The 23,798-nt window shown below is 43.8% G+C and overlaps 1 protein-coding gene across 6 annotated transcripts in view; it reads left to right on the forward strand.

Moving 5' to 3' along the window:
- The window catches only part of LOC128296909 (complexin), a 162,732-nt gene that overhangs the window by 119,476 nt on the left and 19,458 nt on the right, over window positions 1-23,798 (forward strand). For 3 of the 6 annotated variants that reach the window (XM_053032435.1, XM_053032437.1, XM_053032438.1), the window contains one exon: window positions 13,813-13,979. In XM_053032435.1, the coding sequence (XP_052888395.1) occupies window positions 13,813-13,979 (167 nt within the window). Of the gene's footprint in view, window positions 1-4,369; window positions 4,382-13,812; window positions 13,980-23,798 lie in introns of all 6 variants that reach the window. The other 3 variants (XM_053032434.1, XM_053032436.1, XM_053032439.1) reach the window with 2 other exon arrangements.

A 23,798-nucleotide genomic window follows, 5' to 3' on the forward strand; every position in this document is an offset into this window, starting at 1 on the left:
AGAACCACAAACAAACTAAACATAAAATACCTTTACGCCAACGCAAAAGTCTCGACAGCAAAACAGCGTAATTCGACGATTTGATGTAAATAACACCACTGCCGCATTTTCCCACCAGATGGAAATTGTTTTTCCCACTGGAAAACTAACCTCCAACAAGCACTTGAGGGATGTTGAGCTTGTGGAACGAATAATTCTCGAGTCGAAAGCATTTCACATCTCTCTGGCAAACGGTCGGCAAATGGTACGAAACGGAAAACCGCAGCGCGTAACCTTTCCGCATGCAAACACGGTACCACCGCGCCGGGTGTCAACTTGAAGCGCAATGGACAGCAAACCTCCGGTGCACGTAGTGGGAAGATGTGTGATTGTGAGAAGCAAAGCTGGAGCACTTCCGAGAAGCGCTTCCATCGTGCCGAGCTAGCGGATGCATCACACTCACCGAAACAGATCGAGAGGTTGACATTTCGGAAGTTCGTTTACTTGTTTTGTCCGCTCTGCTTACCGTCCGTCCATAACGGTTGGTTTGTTGGTTTTATGACCGATTCGTTATCGGAGCATATTTGCTCCATAATTTCGTTTGCTACATCGTCCCAAAAAAAAAAGAGAAATAAACAAAATCGACCACCGTTCGATCGAGCATAAGAGCACGGTTTACGGGCATTCCACGAATCCCACGACCACACTGCCAACGCTACCGTAGCGCTTGTCATCGTCCCTCACGGTCAGATCCTGCCATGGGAAAATACGATGGGAAAATGTAAACTTTTTCAATTTACTTTTGCAAATTAATTGCGACAAGCAGCCCAGCGGTAGAAGTTGCTTAAGTGGCTCCATAGAAACACAGCCCTGGGATGATGTTTGCTGCCATTTGTTGATGAGCCTGGATCGGAAAGTTTTTAATTCGTCAAGATTTTTGCCTTCTGCCATTTGGTGGTCAAGCGTAAACGAAGACGCGAAAGGGGGGAGGTGAAGTAGGAGTGCAGGAAAACCGAAACCGTTCCGAATAGCCCGGGATCAGGACGCGGTGGTGGTGTATTTATTAAATTCCCGTGTACCGTCCAGCTGCTGCTCGGCTGCCCGTTCGGGTAGGGCGGCCTGGTGGTTGTAAAGTTTGTGCCATTGCGTGGGAAATAGATCTCCCCCCTCAGCAGCAACGTCTGATGAACGATGGACGTTGGATTGAAATCATATTAGCAGGAATTACTTGCGCTCTATTGCCGTCAACGATAAGCAAAACGAACGGTGCCTTCATCATCGCCCGGGAAGAAGTAAGATTTTTAATTGAATTTCAACGTTCATTACTGTTACAGCGCTGAGATTGAGTTTCAGCTCATCCCCAAGTGTCGTCTAATGTACCGGAACTTGATTTTACGTTCGATTATTTATCCACCAGAAACAGTTTCAGCTCAATTACTGCATTGGTATTGGGTGGAAGTGTAATTCACTTTGCCGTAACTTATACTTGAGTGCACCGAGCAACCGAGACATTGTCCAGGCTGGTGACTTGAGAACATCCCGAAGGGTGCATCACTGCTCAGCACGCTTGCTTTGAGCCATCTTGAAGCCATCGAAATGGTCATGCAATTTCTACCAGTTAAAAGCTCTCTACCACTCGAAACCTTCGACGCTGATGGAGATTGGTGATGCTTTCAGTACACATCCTTTTAACTCACTAGTTACGGGGTATTGTCGTGGCTTCGACAGTGACATGGAATATGCTGAAGGAAGCGGGTTCTAACAGGAAGGAGCCAGTCTTCTCCTGTGCTGTTGGTTGAGAAAAAGTGACAGTTTCAATGACACTGAGCTGGATTCGCTTTCAATCGCTCACGTCACTAGCAAGGCATGAAGCAAGCTGTCGGAAACATTTCCCTTCTATGCCATGTCGTTGTATGTTGCAGCATAAATGTGTCATGTTGCTTACGCCGGATGCACGCTTCCGTGAAATACTTTCAACGCTACGGTACCACCCTCTATCGTGCAATGGTATAAAATTTCAATAATTATACGAGAAAAGCGAAACCCGTTCCTTAGAAGAAGAGGATGCTCGCTGTGAAGATGGTACTCGAAAGCGTACACCGTTCGGCGTTGCCATAAACTCACCCTATCGTGTGCAATCATTAAAGCTTTGGTACATTTTTCGAACACCCGCCCGTGTCCGTGTGTCGTCTACGACGCCTACCGGGTGCCACAGTTCCGGTTGCGTGGAGTGGAGCAAACATAACTGGTACATTCGAAACCTCCCCATACTAAACGATGACAGCCAACACTGACTTACACGGTAACACGCCTCACAACCCAGTGTTTATGTGTCTGCGAGTACCTACTTTATTATTATTTCTTACCATGCATGTCCATATGCCTGACAACGACACCCGTTTAGGCAGGGCTGGTTCACAGTTGTCTGGGGAGGGGGACACCCAAAAAAGGAATAAGAAAAAAAAAACGCATGTAACATGACTCCTAGATGTCTGCCAACAGCTGTCACTGTCATCTATGGCGTTGCCGCCAACTGGGTGGATGAGGAAAATACTTAAAAGGCCACATGCAGGAAAGTGCCCGTGGAACGTTGGAACGAGAAGCTGTTTTACATGCAAACTTATGTTCTCCATGGGACGCGCGCGATTGGTGTGTGGAGTATTTTAATGACTTCCCAAAAACCAAACCACCATTGCAGCAAACTTTCGCCACGGTGGCGACTACAAGTGCGTAAAAGAACGACTCCGCACAGCCTGTGATGTCTGTATACGCGTGTACTTAAGGTCGTTCGGGCGTGATCTGACACACCCAACCAGCTATGGCAATGGAACGGCATTCAAGGGTGCGAAAGACTCTTACGCTATCTGCTGTGATGTACGGCCTGGGAAGCGTGATGTTTTTATTTTGGTTATTTTCGGCACAGTCATATTTCTCCGGTGTGTGTGAACCAATTGCCGTGAAACAGTTGGTTAAGCTGGAATATAAGTACCGGCTGTCGCACGGTTTTGCGCTCCTTGCGCGCTCTAACGTACATCGCACTTTATGATGCATACAACTCCATCAAATGGTGATCGCTGAACAAAGTGCTGTGGCGGCAGCATTTGTGCCGCCACCTTACATTTGTCAAATTTTTAGTGCTAGTGAAAAGTCTAGATATTGTTTTTCTTTATTTCGTGGGTCTTGCCGTAACAGGCACGTCAACGTTTTGTGTAATAAAATAGGTATCAGGTTGTAGAAAACAGGTAAGACACAAGTGTGCGTGCTATTTTGAAGTTTTTCATTGCCTAGCCACCTCACCAAAGCTCATTGGGAACCAAACGTTAATGTATTTCATTACTGCTGGTGTATGAAAAAATATTTTTAAATTGTTTCAGTTTTTCTTCTGTAATTTAGTTCCTTTAGACACAATTGTGTTTTACTAAGGTTTGATTTCAAACAAAAACCGTAGTTGCATCCTTTATATAACGCTTGCTATCTACATTTTATCGACTTCTTTCTGCATCTATCTATCCATCTCTATCGTTCTATCGCTTCTATTTGCTCTGTAATCTTATCTACCTATTTCAGCAAACACCCGTACAGAAGTAAATACTCACACATTAGTATGCACACAGACTAACTTTTACTTCGGTTCTGTGCCGGACCAGGCGTCTCCATCGAAATAACGAATGTTTTTTTTTGTACACAAATTAATATTTATAAATAATAGTTCAATCAATATTTATCAATAACCGTTCATCTTGTGCAATTTTCGCATTAGAACAATTTAATTACATTCTTAGTTACATGAATTTTTGTTTTATTATACAATTTTAAACTACGGTAGTAGCTGCTTTTCGCTTATAAAACATACCAAAAGTTTTTGCCGAAATGATCATACTAATCATGTGCCATAGTGAAACATATCGTAGAAATTAAGAGCAAATAAATAATCACGCAAATAAAACGTAGCCTGTTTTAGACACATCAAGCAAACATCATTACACTAGACAGACATATTCGCTTTCCCTCTTTTCGCTGTCATCCATTAACTTCTCTTCTAACTAACAGTGTTCTTCAAATACTAACGAACTTTTCTCTTCTCTTTCTCTCCCTTCTATTTTCCCCTTTTTTACCGTTTCCGATTATCCTCTGGTTTTTTTTTTATTTTGATGGTTTTTTGTTTCGTTATGTGTGATAATGTTTTGACACAATTTTACAATTTTTCTGTTATCGTTTTTTATGCTAATAAATTATTTTTCAAAACAAAATCTTACAAAAACCAAAAAACAAACAATTTAAAAATTTAAATGCTAACATGATTGGTCCTTGATATTATTTTTTATTTAATTTTGTTCTTCCTATTGATGCTTTTGGTTGTTTTTCTGTTGTGTTTCTATTATATGTTTAGGAGCTGCTGGAGGTAAGTTTCTTCCCAACGAAATCATTTCGATCCCGGCCACCGAACGGAGATCGAATGAAATAGGGCCTCAGCATTAAGTGGTGTTGTAATTATCATTCGCTCGTTTGAAGCAGTTCAGCTGTACGTGACGCGATGCATGGGTCTCACATGTCCATGTCCAACTTACGTATTTTTACCCACTCTCTCTCTCTCTGTCCCTCTTGAATCAATGAAGCCAATTAGCTAACTGCATCGTCAGCAACTACACAACCCCACATCGTACACATTCAAGCCGATCGTTGGCGATTAACATTTTTACGACCAGCTTGCTGTATTTTTCTTTACACTATTATCGCGAACGGAATGTAATGTTTCCAACATTTCCCCTCGATCGGTTTCAGGCAGAAACCCCATTAATGGGCAAAGCGAATGATTTATTTTGCCCGAGAATACTCGTACGTGTTCGGAATAGTATGTGCGGAAAAACTGAAGCCACGAAGAAAAAGGCAAATCGTTTCGAAAATCGAATGACCATCGCACGGTATACGACGAACGTTCGTATCATGACGTCTTCCTGCTTGCGATCATTTTTCATGTAAAGGTTTCCGCGCGTATTTTCTAAGAATCGTTTGCGCGTTTGCCACTGCTAGCGTAAATTCTTGGCTTCGGCAGAGCGTAATAGAAATCCAATGGAACGGTCCACATTCCGTACGCTAGACTCCTTTCTGGTAACGCACATACCAGCGGTACAGCGAGTGGATATACATCCGTACCGGCATTCCAGCTCGACACCAGGAGAATTTCGCCTTTCGCGTCGGAATGTTCGAGATGAGCAATCAAATTGTTATTCAAACGAGAACGAAATGAAATTGATTAATGCCATTTTTCCCGACCATCAGAACGCGCTCCACAGCGTACCAACTTCATCCACCATCCTTGTTTACATCCCGCTCATCAACCCATCCGACCGTGGAATTGAATGGTAAACATGGTCTCTATTCACACGATGATGTTCGCATCCAGCAAAATGGGTCGGTTTTATTTTCGATTATTGACTAAAGAACTTTTAATGTCATTCCTGGGCGCACTGCATACAGTGCGGCATGGGTCGCTCGGTAGCAACGATGTTCCTTTCCGGCAGTTCCCGTGTGATGATGATGCATGTTCCCGTACCCGGGAACATGAAGTTTTGCCTCACTAATAAATGCCACTTCGTAAATTGCATAAATTTAAGCGGAATGGTCGGAATTCAATTATTTGCTGCGTGAAACACTCGAAAGGGCGTTGTGTTGTGCACTCGCTGGCATGGTTGAATGGAAGTAGCGCCCTACGGCGGTTTGAGATCTTTTTTTTGTTTGTTCCTTCGACTAGCACATACGATACACGCACACATTGTATATCATCATATTATCATCCCCTTGGATGTTGCCGGTTTCTTCCCTTTTGAACAAACCATAGTTCCGGTCCGGTACATCCCTTTTGGCAGACAGATGGCAGCCCCATTTGGTCACATTCGCCTAGCCGTAATTGATAGGGAAATTAATACAATTTTGATTAATTGAATTGTGGTTGTACATATGCTCACCCTGAGTAACGGATCTGTCCATCCTCACACAACACGTTCGTCCCATTCTCTTAAAGGGCGATATGTTCGATGATATTCCTCCATCAATCGGAGCTCTGTAGTGGAATAATGATAAAATATACACAAAACTCGGTCATGCATTCCAAAGCATCCATAAAATGTAAAGAAATTATAAATTCTTATCGAGATCGAGAAGTAAATTCTGAAAAGTTTATACCTAATTTTTACATTATTTGCTGTAGTTTTGGTATGAAAGCCGATGTAAATTTAATAAGTCGTTGCTCTGAGTTCTAATTACCACTGTTGCCTTACCCGCTGATATTTGGAGAAGGCTAAAGGAGGACTAGTTACTATAACGAGGTGTAGGAGCTGCAGGATGAATTCAATATTTTACAAAGAATTAGTTGTTCTCATATCATTTGAATGACACTTGACGCTTCATCTCGTAAATTCTTTTCGGAGCTCCCAAGTGGATATACAAGCTTTGATCTTTAGTCGTTTAAAATTGAGATGAAGTATTGGTGTCTGTGTGATCCTCAGAACGGCGAATGGCGACACTCGACCGTGAATAGTTCGTAGGAATTCTGGAGCAGATTAAGATGGTATTAACACCTGACTGCGGTTGTGAATCCTAAATAGTTTGATTTGGTAGCCATCGATACCTCGTCTAAACTAACTTTAATGTAACTATCAAGAGTAATTGAGCAGTGAGGTAAATTATAGTTTGAAAATGTTTCAAATTCATCTAAACAAGCGTTAATGTAACTAATGGAAATTGTTAAATAAGAATGTCGAAACAAAGGGATTTTTACCCGATTCTATTTTCGTCCAATACGCTTCCCATGTTTGGGAAACGCTTTCGAGCATCCGGAAACTTAATTAAATTGCACCCTTACACCATTTACAAGCCCCTTTTTTTCTCATCATGCACAAAATGCGTGGGGCGAAAACTTTGACTTCCTTCGTATAGATAGGGAATCGCTACGCCATGCTTAATTGAGTTTTGAGTCACATTTTCTACCGTGATGGCTTTTTGTGTAACAAACTTTTTTTTGTTTCCAGCACGTTGTGTGCATCCAGCACACATCATCGAAAACTTGTTCCACGAACCATCATCACGGCCAAACTAAACCCTCCCCACGCCGGGAATGAATTAGTTTGCCGTGCTGTTGAAAATTTGCTATCACAAAAGCTGCAATCACCCCTTGATTGGTTTTTGCAGGATGATAAATTATTTGCCAGCCATCTGGCTGTTTACGGGGTCGAAGGTTCTGGTGTTTCGGGACGTTTACGGTTAACAATTTTCCGGGTGAAAGTGTTTTGCGCTGCTGCTCACTTCAATACTAATAATTAATTTTTAATTACTTTTATTAGCCCCTTCACTGTTAAGCTCTCGGCTATTCTCACTTATCTGCCCGGACATTGTATCGCACTGTGTGAGGAGCCGATCGATTCCGGACCCACTGTCTGTCGGCAATCATCCCCAATATCTCGTTTGTCAACAACGTTGGAAGGGTTTGATACGAAAACTCCCCCCTCCCTCAAGCTTGTTCATCTACATTGGCCAAATTGTGACATACGGGCGGCAGAAACCTAACCCGTTGTATTACTATTCCAGACACTTGTCACCCTCACTCACTCCTTATCGGGCGAAAATGCCCAACCGTTTCGGTAAGCTAGTCAGCTTAGGTACCGCCCCAGAGCGGCTCTAATCTTATCAGGACAGATTCTCCATTAATTCTTCAACACACACACACACACACACACACACACACACACACACACACACACACACACACACGCCTTTCGTGTATGGCCTGTATTCCGTTCATTCGCTGCTCGTCCAACATTATCTCTGAAGATGCAGCCATGTATCCCGCAGGGAGGATCGACTAATAGGATGAAGGCACATTCTACCTAGCGGCGCCCATGCGAATAGTGCCCTCTAGTGGGGGAGCAAAACAGATAAGAAACAACAATCGAAAACAACCGAACCATTATGTGGCACAGATCGCTGGCAAACGATAGGGTACAGGACGCTTCCCGATGAATATGTATGAATATCCAGCATCTGTCAAATGGGGGCGAAAGGACCTTTACTGCGCCAGCTCTAGCCAGTATGTTCCCCCGGCGTGTGGTCAGCCAAAAGGTTCATCCACAGCACCCACAGCAATGACAGGGCCCTCATTGTGTAATTTCCTGCCGGTTTGATTTAATTCTGGTCCGGTCGCTCTTCGTGACGAGAAGATGCCGGGGGAATTGACATGTACGAAGCATCCTTTGCAACCGATGCAAATAGCGTGCTACTTCAAACACACACTCGCTTAACGCTCATTCAACGTTTATAGGATGGCATCGAATAACAAAAAAAAAGGTGCACAAGACGGTGATCCTACATGTAATCAAGTAAAACGTTTTCCGATAGCGGCTTGCACGGTCGTACGGTGTTAATGAATATTTCATGTCACTGTAAGCGAGAAGAGAACCGCTCATCCTTCCGGCATTAGCACGTGAATACAGTGGCAAGTACGAAAAACAAAAAAATCCACCCGAGATGTCCCATCGGGATGGGCCGACTTCTCACCTCGAAGGGACGGTCCATTTCGGTATCACGGAACAGTAATATTAATTCCATTCCCAGTGACAAGTGGAACGGGAGTGATTTAATCCTCTTATTTATACCTCCCCGAGGTAAAATTTTCCAAAAGCATCTTTCAACCCCCTAATAGCAGCGATGTCCACCATTTGGTCAACCGATCACAGCTTCTAATCAGCTGTATTTAAAGCAACTACAGCGTCTAGTGATGTGGTACGTTCGTTACGCTTTGGGTGATTTTATCCGCAAAAATTAAGTTTATTTGCGGTGGCTGAAGCGGTCAGCAACTCAGCAAACAAATCTCAAATCCATTAACTGGTTTTGTTTAATTTACGTAAAAGCTTGACCCTTCCACCGTCTCGCATTCCATCGATGCATTTATTTAGGATGTCTATGGTTGCTGAGTTGGTTGGTTGGGAACTCAAGGTCCACTCGTATGGGAAGTTTCATTACTAACCTAATGCAAATAGGGATAATTCATTTCTAATCTCGCTAATGAACAGCGACACAAAAAATAAAACAAATTTCGAACATTCTCGTACTGCTGCATGCATTTCCATTGATGAATAATTTATTATCCACTAGCTTTTTGCTGCTAACAGCAGAGTGCAAATTCGCAGAGATAGGAACGGTAAAGCAGAGAACAAAACCGTCTACTGATCGTTAATTGCTTTGGTTGATTGAAGTTCTTTTTTTTCTCAGCTTCGTCAAATTTGCTCTCCCAAATTTAAACGTGTTCAAAAGCATATTTCTTCCCTTCCCCATGTACGGCATGCATTGTGTCCTTGCCGCGGGCCGCGTTAGAAGGAATGAACACGACAAATGAATGCGGAATTTTCATCTTTGCTCGCACACAGCGCACACACGATTCCCTTGCGGTTCAACGAGCCAAATCAATATTCAATCATCATAACGACAAATCAACGCTCTTTGAATCTCGTTCGTTTCAATTAGCGACGACGATTTGGTATCTGTGTCTGTCGCTCGATGTACGTACGCGGTTCTGTGTGGTTGTGCAGAAGCTACACCATCGGACATTTGGGGCCATAATTTTGGGATAATCCAAAATTCCCTCCACCTGTTCGTGATGGATCGAACCGTGCTGGATCAATAATCTAATGTGGTCCGGAGCAGAGGTGTATACCAGGATTACCTTCATGGTGCTGTGGTTTTATCGAACCTGTGTCAGAAAATTGCTGTCCTGATTTGATATTTTGTGGGGTAGTACAAATTACACCACACACAAACACACACTATTGACGGGTTTACCACCATCGGACGCGGCAACGGACGTAACAGAAAAATCAATTTCGAAACGATAAAATAATGGGGGCTGACAATGGCGGCGACACATGGCCCGATGGCCGGTAGAGCGTATCGCCCACCGGGATAGGAAATGTGAACGAGCGCGATACGTCAACGTGACAGAGGCAGCAGTCCGCTGCCACCGATTGGTCGCAACTTAGTATGTGGCCCCGACGCACAGGGGGTTTTCTTCTCTCTCTCACCCTTCATGTGAAGCGCGAAAGAAGCGAAGAATTGATGTACTTTGTTTGGCCTTGTTTTTTGTTGTTGCTGTTGATGTTGTGCCCCACTGTTCCTTACGTCCTAATCGATATGTTCGCAAGAAAATCGAAAGCTAACCAATGTAGCTTGTGTATGGTTTGAATCGCTTCCATCCTGACCCGACACGGAACGGGGAGAAAAATGATGTTACGAAGTCGACTATCGTACGGGGATGCCCTCTTCAGAGCCTTGACTAGCTGATTTTCACCGGGAAACTCATACTGTGTCCACATTGTCAGTGTGTGACTTTCGCCAGGATACATGAACAGGCAAAACTCACTCACTCATGAAATGTCATAATCGAAACGATAATAAACGATTACGGTAGAAATGATGAAGGAAAGTGATTGGCATTATGGGCAGCGTTGTGACAGGCCTCGTGAGCGGTGTGACAGATTCAATTACCGGTTTTGCAGCACCGAATGCCGTGACACATAGTGCCATCGATCCGCAGTTTGCCGTACCGGATTATGGCTTGACTTTTTTTAAACTAAGCAGAAAGAAATGTCACCACGTCTAGCGTTCGATAATGGTTCTCCTGTGAACACCTTTCCCATCCTTCTGGCACAGTATCATAACCGGTGTCGTTACATTTTCCATCCAGTAACATTGAGCAACAAAGAGCCAAAAAAGAAAGCGAAACTTTAACAAAATTGATGCTTAAACAGTGTCCCAAATGGGGGGTTCCATTTCACAATCTCTCTCGGTGGCCATTATGATGCCGCACAGTCGTCTACGCGGCATAATAAAACAAAAAAATAAATCCTAAACTACCACCGTAAATGATTTTCGAAGAAAAATCGGAGTGTATGTGTGCACCGGTACGGAAGAAGCGAACCACCCACCCATATTGGGGGGCCTCATCCTTCATTCTGCACCCTAACGGTTCCCATGCATGCCATCGATCGTCGTCGTAACGCTTGAAGAGGTGCCGCACGATGGTCATTACGCGTTTGTAACGTTTGCTAACTTTTTGCCTTCGTCGTGCCCTCGTCGATAGCGAAGCGATTACGGTACGTAACAGCGATGCCAAAAAACAAAAACGAATACACAACACGCAACTAGCACGTTATCGACTTTGCACACACTTGGCGAAGCTGCTGCTGCTCCTGTTCCTGGCTGATGTGATTTAAGATCAAACCGATGAAATAAATCACCCGTCCGGTTACATCACTGGATTGTGGCTGGAAAAAAAAACATCCGGACAGAAGTAATCGGCGTGTCGATCGTTCACTCACCTGTGCAGTGAGCTAGAAGCACTATTTCGCCAAAAAGCGGATGATGGTGGGGAGATTTTCCTTCCACGTAGCTTTGCAATATTTCCCCACAAAACAAACTGTCCTCGTTCTTAATGGTTGAACTTCATCAGCTTCCGTACTGGCCGGTATTCCATTTGTCAAACGGTCACACTAACTCTTCCGTTCGAAATCAGATTGCATTTTGATTGATCGACAATCGCTGAGATTGATGAGTTCGACATAGTTGGGATTTTTGTTCCTCGGAAGGCACGTCGATTTGTCAGCGCTAGCGCTAACGAGACCGATTGGGAACGGTTTTGTTTTGCGGACGCGGAATCCCGTACCGAACGATCGAAAGTCGAAGATAATCCACTTCCGATGCTCTCCGGCTAATGAGCTAATCCCGCGCTTCTAGCTAAAGCACACAGTAAAAGCTTCCCGGTGACATCTCCGAATCAACTGTCAGCTGTCTCAATGAATGGGACATTTCACGTGATAAACACGGCCTTTATGTATAACACATTAACTCGCTTTTCGGCGGTGTCCGTGTCCGTACCGAACACGGTGACACCAGTACCCATGACTACGAACCCCGCTGCCGCTACACAGTGTCCCTGGGTGTAAGCTTCAGGAATGAGGAAAAGCCCGTTCGACCACCGTAGCCATTTACGGCATTAAATATGCAACGGCTGTCTCAGTCTAATGGTACCAGATGAACACGGTCCTACAGGAATGTCTCGGCACAGTGTCTGTACAGTAACCATTCTTGGTAACGGTGGTTGTGATGGAGGGCCACAAAAGTTAGGCCAGTAGACCTCCCGATGGGAGGTGTGTGTGTGTCACCTTTACCGCCCGAGACGACGCGTGTACACTCTTAATTGCGGAGTAAATTTTTCATTAATATTTCATCCCTACCGTAATTAGGTAAGTCGGTAATGGAGAACTGCGCTCCGGGGTAAGTCGGGCGCAAGTCTTCCCCATTTCCCGATACTATCTATATCTGCGGAGGCCCTCCGTTCCGACGTGAGAAACAAACCTGGCTACGTAAATTGACTTATGGAAAGCTTTTAAGATGCCACGGTGCTGCCTTCAGTTTGGGCGGAAATGAAGGCAGCGGTCTTTTCATTTTTTTCCCCTCCAGGATGCTTTCTTTGATGGTTCATACCTGTGTCACTGTCAAGCAAATGACCATAGCGAGCGGTACGGTACCGACCAGCACGCACTGGTAACTTAATTTTCGATACCACATTTTTTTTCGTTGGTTTTGTTTGTTCAAAAAAGTTACAGACACAAACACACACACACACACACACACACACACACACACACACATAAATACTTCAATTTCCTTCTACTTTCCGGTCGAGTGTCCGGTGTAATGAAACCAAAATATTTTATCAAATTTCCTTATCACATCACCGCTATTCCTTCCGCTGACAGTAACTTGCTCGGTGGGAGACACTGCGCGACTCCTGGATAAAATAGACACGAGACTACCCTAGGGTCTAGGGACTTTGAAGGGGAAACCGTCAATTCATAAACTTGAGTTCTCGAGTTGAACAGTGACCGTTGTCTGGCCTCGCTGCGCAATGATTCATCAGTACAGAAGGGGCGAGTACATAACAAGCGTAAGTAAGATTCAAATTCCACTGCCACGCTTGGTCCTTCGCTTCGGTCCTTCCGGACTCGTGTAACTCCCGCGCGCTGGCGCCACCAATGTGCATGATGGTGCCGCGTGATGGTCCGCACCTCTGCAGGGGTAATTGAATTATTCACTTTCACTCCGACTTCCGCGTGCGACAGTGGCTGCCGCGCACGCAATTGCCCGTCTCCAGTGCCGCCGGGAGGGCACTTGCACTTGGGTGATGGAAAACGTGCTAGCGACAAACGCTGTCCCGCTGTCAGCCAAAGGGGACACCCAGCAGGGAACGGTCCCGACGAGCCCGACAGGATTCTTCCATTTAAATAATTAACTTAGAAGTGTTTCGAGTATTTCGGGTAACAGTTGTTTTTTTTTTTTGGCCGCTTGTCATCCAATCTTAACTTCATTTCCTTCGGCATCCCGCTGGTTGGTGATACAATTAGATCACGTCTCAGGGGGAGGGTTGGAAACCCATGCGCCCACGAAAGCGCTGCTACAACCACACCACACATGCGATTGAATACATGCACAGAATCTAAGCAGCCCCCGCGTGTGTGTGTGTGTGTGTGTAGGCACCCAACTGAGGCGATCATTGATTTTACAAGATTTTGTGCCACCTCTTATCGATCGAATCTTCTACTCAAAAACTCCATCGAGGCCACGAGACGAAGACGAAATAAAGCAAACAAGCAGGAAACACAGTGAAAACAAAATAATACAACAACAATCCTAAAAGCAACGTGCTGAGAAAACGCTGGGGCCCCCGCGCAAGCCGATGCGCTTCCATATGTTATTCCCCCTTGTAATGTGTGCTATAACTTGCAGGCGCTGTTGGAGGTGATGGAGGTGACGATGAGAACGACAAAGAGAAGGAAGAGGAGGCAGAGCGCGAACGCCAGGAGGCGATCCGCGAGGCCGAGGAACGACGCAAGGAGAAGCACCGCAAGATGGAGGAGGAGCGGGAAAAGATGCGACAGGAAATCCGAGACAAAGTAAGTACCATATATACCACACACGTACACTAACGAACCGTTTCTTTGCGCTTGAACTTGGAATTTGCTTCGGCAGGGGTGGGAAAATAAATAGCAGAAGGGTGGGTGTGTGTTCATTTATCCCCCGGCCGGTGACTTTCCAGTAATCAATATCGAAGTAGATCTTTATGTTATTCATCATCTCTTCTGACATCCCCCAGTGGGATGGTCGGTCTGACAGCATTATGCTTTTGTTAAAGAGAGTGCTCGACTTACAAGTAGATGTGGAGGGTGGGTTTATTGATTTAACCGGCGACAGTCAATCTGAAATTACCTTATCAATTTAAAAGTGATTGAAAAAATAAGTGTTAAAGACATTTTCAAGAGGATATTTCTCTAACTTTTTTGGTTACAAGATATGATCGTCGTCAACATTTGATACGCATGTGTGTTTCTGGGAAATATTAGTAATCCAAGAAGTAATTTACAAAACAAAGCCATTTTTCGATCGAAGCTAGCCAATCCTTATGAAAGGATCAACTTTATCATGCCCAAGGTAGGATTTTCGATCGACTTGTGCGGTCAATTAGTTAATTTGAGCTGAGTAATTCTAACTCTAATTAATTAATTCTAGCTGAGTAATTCATTGAAATGGAACACAACAATTTCCCAGGAAAGGTTCTCCTTAATTTCAACAACTCATAGCAGTTTAAAATGTACTGTTCGGATGCTCAGCAAGACCTTCGAGCCATTAATGTTTGAAGATATTTCCGATAAATCCTCAGAATATTTCTCGTGTTGGATGTGCTGAAAAGAATCCACTTCTCATCACCCTACACGATTCAATGAAGGAATGTTTTCCTATTGTTCCGTTGATGTTGCTATACGCGGTTGATAAGTCAATGCTCAACTCAGGGGCGCTACGCAAACAAAGCGGCCGCACGGAGGGCTTCAAGCAGCAAGGACCCTGAGCACCAATAATATCTGAAGAACCTCTCCAACTGATAGGCCTTAACAGGCCTCATCTGACATTCCGCTTAGGGTCGCCTGCGCCTAAGCTTGATCCGCTAGTAGCTCAACAGCTCTCTCAACATTTCAGTTCATGGTGAGATCCATGTTTCATATAAAAATGACGCAGCTAGTTACTTACAGCATTGAGATATGCTCATCCTATCTGTGGATCGTTTATCATGTACCTCAACTGTATGTGGAATGGTCGTCAGCTGCTTCTATTTCTACTAGCCCAATTCGTTGTGCACATAAAAAAAATGTACGACATACTCACAAAACTGCAGTAAAATAATCACATCACAAACATTTCCCGCTAACATCGTTCCATTCAAACGCCTTCAAGTAATGCGTTAAACAGTTCGGTTTTTGCTGCCGATAGTTGTTTTTGAAGCTAAAAATCTTTTCCCGTTCACTCATCCACGGTCAGAACAATTTCCCATTAACTCGGGGTAAAACTTCTACACGGTAAACTAATAAAACTTTGTTAGCTCGTGGAAGAATAATTATTCAAATGGTGAGCTTTGCCAAACACACACCTACACGTGCGCATAAAAACATGATGGGTTGGGGTGGAGGGGGTTGGGAGGGGGGAGGGGTACGCTCGGTATAAGAACAGTTAATTACGCCAAAGCCATTCGCACGTCACGCCATCTAGGGCACACCGGTAGCAATGTCCGAACGGTGGAAAACTACTCACTACGTGTCCTATTTTTTTTGCAAAAGGTGATTCTATTCCTTCGTTTTTATCTTCTTTGCCAACATATAGCAAGGCAACGTTCGGGCGAAAAATGCATGACCGCTTTTGCCTAATTGGGAAAACATAAAACGTAACTGAAGGTGCCGCCTCACTGAAAAGAGTAGTAAAAATACGTCGTTTTTCCCCTGGGTATTAAATTTTATTCTTCGTTCCTTCGTCCTACGCTTCCTTCTGGTACTGCTGCTAAAGCAGATAAATACATCCCATTACGATCCGGTTGTATAAAACAGCATTTTGGTTAGCCTAACGCTTCACATTACAAAAATAAATTGCATTTAAAATCTTTAAAAGGTGGCTGATCGCCAGAAGAAAAAAAAAATATGTAAACGAACCACACACAATAAGTGCAAAATAAAAACGAATATCTTGCAGTAGAATTAATATTTGATCGCCAAATGCGCTACAGTACGTGCCACATGCTAGTGAATGGTGAGGGAAATAACTTTACGCTAACGAAGGGTTTTTGTCTACTTTCTCATCACTAGCGTTCTGACGCTACCGAAGGAGGACCCGTGCACGTTTCCTGCGAGTGTCAGCAGTATATTGATGTGCTTTCTGATTTCGGAGTCCCTTTCTTGAGCCGGCAACACAATTAAAGTACAGCATAAAAAACAAACTGTAAAAATCCATCCTTCATATCTTGTATGGTTTTACTTCCACTTTTGCTGCTAAGTGGGCTTAAAATATTCTTTTTTTTGTTGCCTCCCTTTTTGGCCAACTGTACGCCGAAAAGCTTACAAGAAAAATGTTGATCCGCCCCTGTGCTTGTGCTTGTCTGATCCAGCATTTTCGCTTTTCCAAACTTACTTATGACCGGTTGCAAAATAAGAAAAAATGTTTTTTTTCTCTTCTGCTGTTGTTAGAAAGAAATCTGCAAAAGAAGCAACATTTCGCGCTTCATTCTGCAGTTCTCTTGCCTGTCTTTTGTCCTCACGCTAGTGGCTTGGTTGGTTTCCTACTTCTTGGGGATTTTTTTTTTGACTGTTTTACAACAAATAGTAAGAAAAACACACACACTCACAAGTTGAAAGAAAAAAAACGGCGAAAAAAAAGAAAAAAAAGTTTTCTTTTTGTTTACTGTTTACTTCCGCTTGTGCATACTTTTTATCCGCTCGTTGACCTCCTGCAGCTCATTTGCACAAAGCTGAAGTTCGGCTTGGCTTTGTTGCTCCCTGAGTGAGCGAAGTGCCGTTGTGAAACGAAAGCAAAAGGAGAAGAAAAAAGCAAACATAACTCTAAAGCACAAGAAAAGACCGGAACGATGGTTAAGAATTAAAATAAAAATGAAACACCATCCGTGTAAAAAGAAAAGCTGTGGCGGAAGCGGCGTGCGGCCATTCCGTTTTTATCGCGGTACACACTTTATTTACATGCAATTAAAAAGTTTCACTAGCATTAATTTAGCATAAAAGTCGTGTAATGGTGACGGTGGTGACCGGTGACAGGGCTGCAAGACTGTTAGCAGCTGGACTTGGAAGCGTAAGACTGAACCCGAGCTCGTTACCGAGCTTTTTTCTTCCACCGAACTCGAACGAAGTGTTTCCAAAATGGCCTCATTCCTAGCGAAGGATTTATGAGCTTTTCAATTACAAGCAGCAACTTCTGTTGTCCTTGCCACCTCCAAGTACCGCTGAGCACGTACAAATAAGCAACCGGCGGCTGCGTTGCTTTATTAAAGCTGCTTATAAACGTCCCATAATTGAGGCTTTGGAGCGCTTGGGTCGTTTACGTAAAAAAATAAAATAAAATTGTAGCTTACTGCAAAACTATCGACAAAACTTTCCGTACTTTCCGGACGCGTTTTCAATATACGGCAAAGTGGGCGAATTCCCTTCGACCCGACGCATTCTTTCGGCTGTGGAAAAACAAAGGTTCGATAACAATCTCGCCTCCCATGGCCCACTTGATTAGGCTGCGTGTGGAAAATTGCGTGCCGGCGCTCCGTGTAGACTGACGATGGCTTATCAACGTCAATCTTACTAAGCCCTTAGTTTCGTGCAGTGCGCACAGGGGTTTTTGATGGCTAACGGTTTGATAAGGGCTAAATAATTTGCACAGGACGTCGCACCACAACACGCCTATTTGCTTAAAATAGTACTTAAATACTGACGCTTTACTTCACGAACGAACTGAAAAAAAAACATCCCTTGAGAGCAGCCAGTCACACGTTTGGTTGACTTGTCACAACGCTACACTCCATCACCACCGGAGCGCACATCGGACTGGAAAACACTATGGTTCCGGTGTCCCGTTCAGCCGTTGCAACGTTTTAATAATGCAAATTCTAATGACTAATGGCTGCAGGCAAGCGTGACACAGCTCTTAACCACGTAAGCGTATATGTGAGGCGGCGCTCGTTGCATAACTTCCAGGCGCTCTTATCCGGTCAATGGCATGTTAAGGCTTTAAACCCCTTAATACCATTCTGTATTTCTATTTGCACCATTTGTTCACAATCCACAGTGATCCAGAGGATGGACATTTGGTTAAAAATTGGGAAATGTTTAGATATAAAAATTAAGTACATTGAAAATAATACAATTAGTAAAAAGTTTGGCTTTATTTCAACCGTTCCCTTGAAAGCTATGACTATGATCTGATTTAGAAGTTTATATAAAACTTCGGAAAGGTTTTGACATTTAAGACTTTAAGACTAACCTGCAAATATTAATAGTAAATCTATTTGCTGCACAATTTCTCATTGGAAAGCAATACTTACCTACCATCAAGGAGTAAGTATAATATATCCAGTATTTCATCACTACTGGACCATAAATATGTTCAAAACTATTAAATGTTCAGTGGTGTTACTTCCTGTGCTTAGCACTTAGTTTGACATTTAGTTTATCTTAACTTTGAAGAAATTACTTAGACATTTTTACTATTGTTAATAAAGATATCGGCTGACGTCCATTAACTTGATCTAGTTCGCCGAGTGAGGCATCTACCGTCCATTTCACATGCAATTTAGGATTTGTCTTGCGTTAAAGTTGGTGGACCTCGAAATGGAGTACTTTTGCTGCTACTTTTAAAATTAATTAAAATACACAGTCCACACGGATTTCTGCTCATTCGTGCTGTTAACAATTAGTCTCGCAGACGGAAAACGTAGGGTAACGGTTGTATATTCTTTGTCCACGGTAGGCACTTTTGCATTCCCAAACTGTGTTCAGTCTGTGCAGTGAGCGTAGAAAATTTAGTAAGCTGCTTTGCAACCACCACCACCAAACACCAACATTTTGCGTGTTTTAGGAAAACTTCCCGCTTATACTGCTGGACCAAACCGACCGCTCGAAACAAAGCACCATCCAGCGAGCAACTGACCATCGCTCGCACCAACTGCCATGTTGGAATGCAAGGTACACTCTACACCGACCGTACCAAAACTAACGAGGTGGGGGAAAAGATTAGTGCGCCATCACTTGGTGGTGCATTAGAGTGTATGCACCGGGCAGATTGTGTGCTGATGGGGTGATGTACTGTAAAATTTTACACCTACTTACCGCTTTTAGTTGCCGCCGTTGTTCACTGTGCCTCTCGAGCGACCCCGGTGGACTTGAAGGCTGCTACACATTTCGACCCGCCCAAAGTACGGGGTTGGCAAAGTTTATCTGCCGGAAACTGCTATTTTGCTTAACGCTCCATTGCGTTACCGAAGCGAACGGTGCCCGGGCCATTTGGATGCTGGTTGGAAGATATTTCCTATATAGTCCTTCACACAGATCTACCGGTTTCTCAAGGGGACCGGTCATCCTGCAGCAGATAAGCATGGCAGCGTTATCCTCCTTCTGCAAGCCGTTCCATTTTCTCCCTTCCTTGGCGCGTTGTGAGTAAGTTTCGTTCCATTTTCCAGTTCACCGAATCGGTAACTCGGTCCCTTGAAGCATTTAATAAAATCTTATCCTGCACTCCCAGATCCTCCCAGGTGTACGCACAAGTAGACACTTATTTATGGCTCAAGGAGCTTTGGTGATCTCCTTTCAATGATATCCACTGCGAGTGGGTGGAGGAGCTTTCGGGCACTCCTCCGGTGCCCTCCATCGTCAGTGCAACCTTGATTTTTCACTCACCCTGCTGATGTTGTTACTGCTCCGTTTTGTTTCCGTTTTCTTCTGACCTCTGCCCGATCACACAAACACTCACACACACACGCTTGTCTTTCTTCCCCATTGGTTGTAAACATTAATGACCAAACATTATCCTGCTTCAGTACCGCTCCGTCCGTTCGACAGCAAACCTTAGTACAACAGACACAGCGTGGCGACAATGGTCTGCCGGTCATGACGCGCGTGCCCCACACCATAGGACCGTCCTGCCGTGTGCGTGCTGATGTGCGATGGCACCAAACCATTTTCTATCCATTACATTCGGCCGCTTCTGGCGAGTGCTTCTCCAGCAGCTCACCTAATCAAATCACGTATCGAAAATAATCGTAGATTTGCTATCGTTTCGTAACAAATCCTCAAATAACTGCGTTTCCCGTTTGCCAACATGTCCACATCCGCAGTCCATGCAGAAAGCCCCACAGGCCCCATCAGGCCAGCTTATTATTTTGGGTTTTTTTCCCCAGCAAAACCACAACATTCTGAAGCAATATTACGCATTTGCTATACGCGATCGATCGATGGTTATCGTTTCTTTTCCTTGAGTGTGTGTGTTGCCTGATATCTCCAGCATCATTCAAGACATTTTTTTCTTCTCGAAAAAGTCCTTATGTTTTACTTACTGTACACTCAATAATCTTCTCGTTTATAGAAAAAAAAGGTCAGTTAGAGGTCGGAAATAGCATACTCACGACCATCAGGCATACCATTCAGTGATAAGCTTTCAAAACCCCTACAATGCTCTCCGTAGTAGTTTTCCCCCAAAAGCACACCGGAATGGTTGTCACGGGAAAACTTATCATGGGTTTTAAGGACCGTCATATTCACCGCTGAACGGTCCCCAAAATGTAGCAATAGCTTCTTCTTTTTTTTAAAGGAAAACATCAAAAGATTTGATCGATCTGTGTTCCAGCGTGTGTGAATTCTGTTTTCCTACGCCTGAGGTGATTGTACTTAAGAACTAAGCTTCGGTAAGTCTATTGAACCACGAAAGGGACGCTTTTCTGGGCAGGTTCGATAGTTGTAAGCTAACATCGAACCGCCCTCGTTCGCAGGCTAGGGCACCATGACCTTCCGGCGAATTTACCCGTGAAGTAAGGTCATGGAAGTGTGTGTTTGTATAGGTGCACACAACCGATCGGTACGAGTAGTCATCGATGCGTAGCATGGGTATGCAAATGGAATTAAATTTACAATCCCCTCAAGGGGTGTGGTGTAACCGACCATGGCAAGACTGTTGAACGGGGCCCATTGCAAACAAACTAATCGAAATATTCGATCATAAAACCTGAAGCCACATCAAACCTGGGCAGAGGATGGCCGGGACGACCCGGTTGGCTATTTCCCTTGCATGCGCTTTAATCCGATCAGAAAGAATTTATCCAACAGTGTACGGGTGTACCCACGGGCGTTGGATGCGGTAACATGTGCAGCAATGCCGAAGGAGGTATTTATATTGCACAAACAAATATTTACTTTCATGGAGCAAACCGTATGCACTTTGCTAGATTTTGCTCCAGAAACTATGCAAATTTTAACTCAATTTCGTAGCATACGAACCCCGGTACGGGTGAAGGGCTTGTTGTGAATATTGAGGTTCTCACTACAATACAATGCAATACAATACAACAACCAGACAGTGTTGATAAACTTTTGAAACAACTTGTTCGTTGTGTCGCATGCGTTACAATTGCGCATTACAGGCACTTTATCGCGGTTTTCATCGGCAAGCAATTATGTAGCCCTAAACCTTTTCCACGAGCAGTGTTCAACCCGAAGAAGCTTTCGCGTCGATCCCACCGACCGCAAATAAACCCTCAAGCAGCGAAATCCGTGGTCTTAGATGATGATAATGATTTTGAAGGATTGCTAGCTCTCGAAACCCTTTTCGCCCGCATATCCGCGCACAAGGGAAGGGTTTTAAATTAAATTATAAAAGGGTTTATCACTTTACTTGAGCAGCGCCAAGTTGAGGTTGATATTGTTTCGGGGCATACACCGGCAGGAAACGGCAGCGGCCGCGTGTACGCGAAACGGGAACCCGAAAATAGAATCCTTGCATGAGCGAAACGGCTAGTGTTGCAAATGGGTCCCTTGTGGCGGAATTGTTTCTCAGGATTATTTTTTGGCATTTCGGGAAAGCGGATTGAAGCGTTTTCCCCACGATCGCGACCTTCCTCTCACACCCATTGGCAGCTTTGCCCATGGTAGAAAGAGAAGGTGCAGATTATTTGGGAAAATATTTGTGCACCACTCCTCTAAAGGCTAAAGTTACCAACCATGGCTAGAAGGCACACATACTCATTTGGATGTTTGACGGGTCTGTCGAGGCTGAGATATATTCCGCATCAGATGGTGCGAATGGATGCGATGGTTAGGTTTCTTTCGCGGAAACCCTTACAAGGTTTGATAATTGTTTGGTACCAGATTTCTGACAACGGTTTCTTTGCGGGATTTACCCAAAATTGGTTGTCGTCGGTGCGCAGCAAATGGTGGCAAGAGTGTGGTATTCGTTCTAAAATTTTCGTAATCCGATCCTGGGTGGCACATCAAAACAAACCCAACATTTTATAAGGCTTGCTGATTATATTACAATAAATCCACAAGAGGGCGGTTTCATTATGCGCTGTACTTCTATGGGATCAGCAGCTTCAAATATTTTGCCCAAGGCATTGCTTTTACGCTGTTAATACATCTCATTTTTGGTAGAATATAACCGCATGAACTTTGTGAACATGTATAGTTCAACGTGAATTTAAGTCTTGCTTTAAAGCTAACCAGTCGTTTATACAGAAATAATAAAAATCAAACAGTAGAAAGTATAATAAATCCCCTACACATTTTTTTCTAACACTGCAATGTTCACTACAAAGCACTTTTGTACGGAAGATGGTGACTGTTTGATCTCATCACCAACAAATGGATTTTTTGTTTCACTACATCGCCCCAACATCTGTCATAAAACATACGATGGAAGCAACAAAAGTTGTTCCAATCGTGTCATTCGTCAATAACAAGCATTAGCGAGCATTACGCAGCACCGTTCCCATGGATGAAGCTGTTATCGGGGATTATGAATGTTTTAATGTTTCGTGGGCTTTTCGATTTATAACTTCCTCGTTTGCTCTTTAACTATACATGTTATATCGGACTTTTCATAGATATTTACCACAAAAATCCAGTGAATGGAAGTTTACATTGCAACGACTGTGCGTTTACAATGTATTTTAATTTATTTTGAAATTTATCCAACTGCTATATGCATCAACTTATTTTTTATTTTTATCTGACAATTTGTTTTTTTTTCATTCACAAAAACAACACGAAATCACATCACTGTTAAACATTCACATTCTGTAATAAATGCCTGTCGACATATGCTAGGTTAGCAACCCGACTGGAACATTAATCTCAATTTACAACCCTATCTAAAACACATATCCGTAATCTAGGGTAGCTGTAAAACAAAACAAAATAAAACCTTCCAGCCGGCATGTATCGTGAACTTCTAAACCAACAGATCGTGCACCGATCGCTTACAAAATGAACGCCGTATATCCGTGCATGCGTTGGTGCATGCCGTACGCGAGCAACGCGAGTGGTAAATTAAATCAATAGAGCCCATCTAGTGCTGCCTGGCATCCTGCCAAAGATGGCTGTCAAACACAGCGGTGGCACAATTTATCCTAAATTGGTCTACATGCCGAAGCAGAGTGCATTCCGCTGCCGAACGGCCAACACCGTGAATATACAGCTCGTGTGTTATTCACTATCGCTTGCAGGGCGGACCGTTGTAAGCTCAAGTACGATTAGAGCTTTTGGGAGCGAGTGATGCGTTTCTATGTAACACGCTTGGTTAGCTGGATGCAAAATACCGAAAGTTCGCCCTATTGGGTCATTGCAGCTCGTAATTGCTTCCAATCACTCACTCAGTGGTCTCTCACGCCTCGTCAGCGGGATTGAAATGTT

The sequence above is a fragment of the Anopheles moucheti genome, chromosome 2 (assembly GCF_943734755.1).
Source record: "Anopheles moucheti chromosome 2, idAnoMoucSN_F20_07, whole genome shotgun sequence".
NCBI classification, from domain to species: Eukaryota; Metazoa; Arthropoda; class Insecta; order Diptera; family Culicidae; genus Anopheles; species Anopheles moucheti.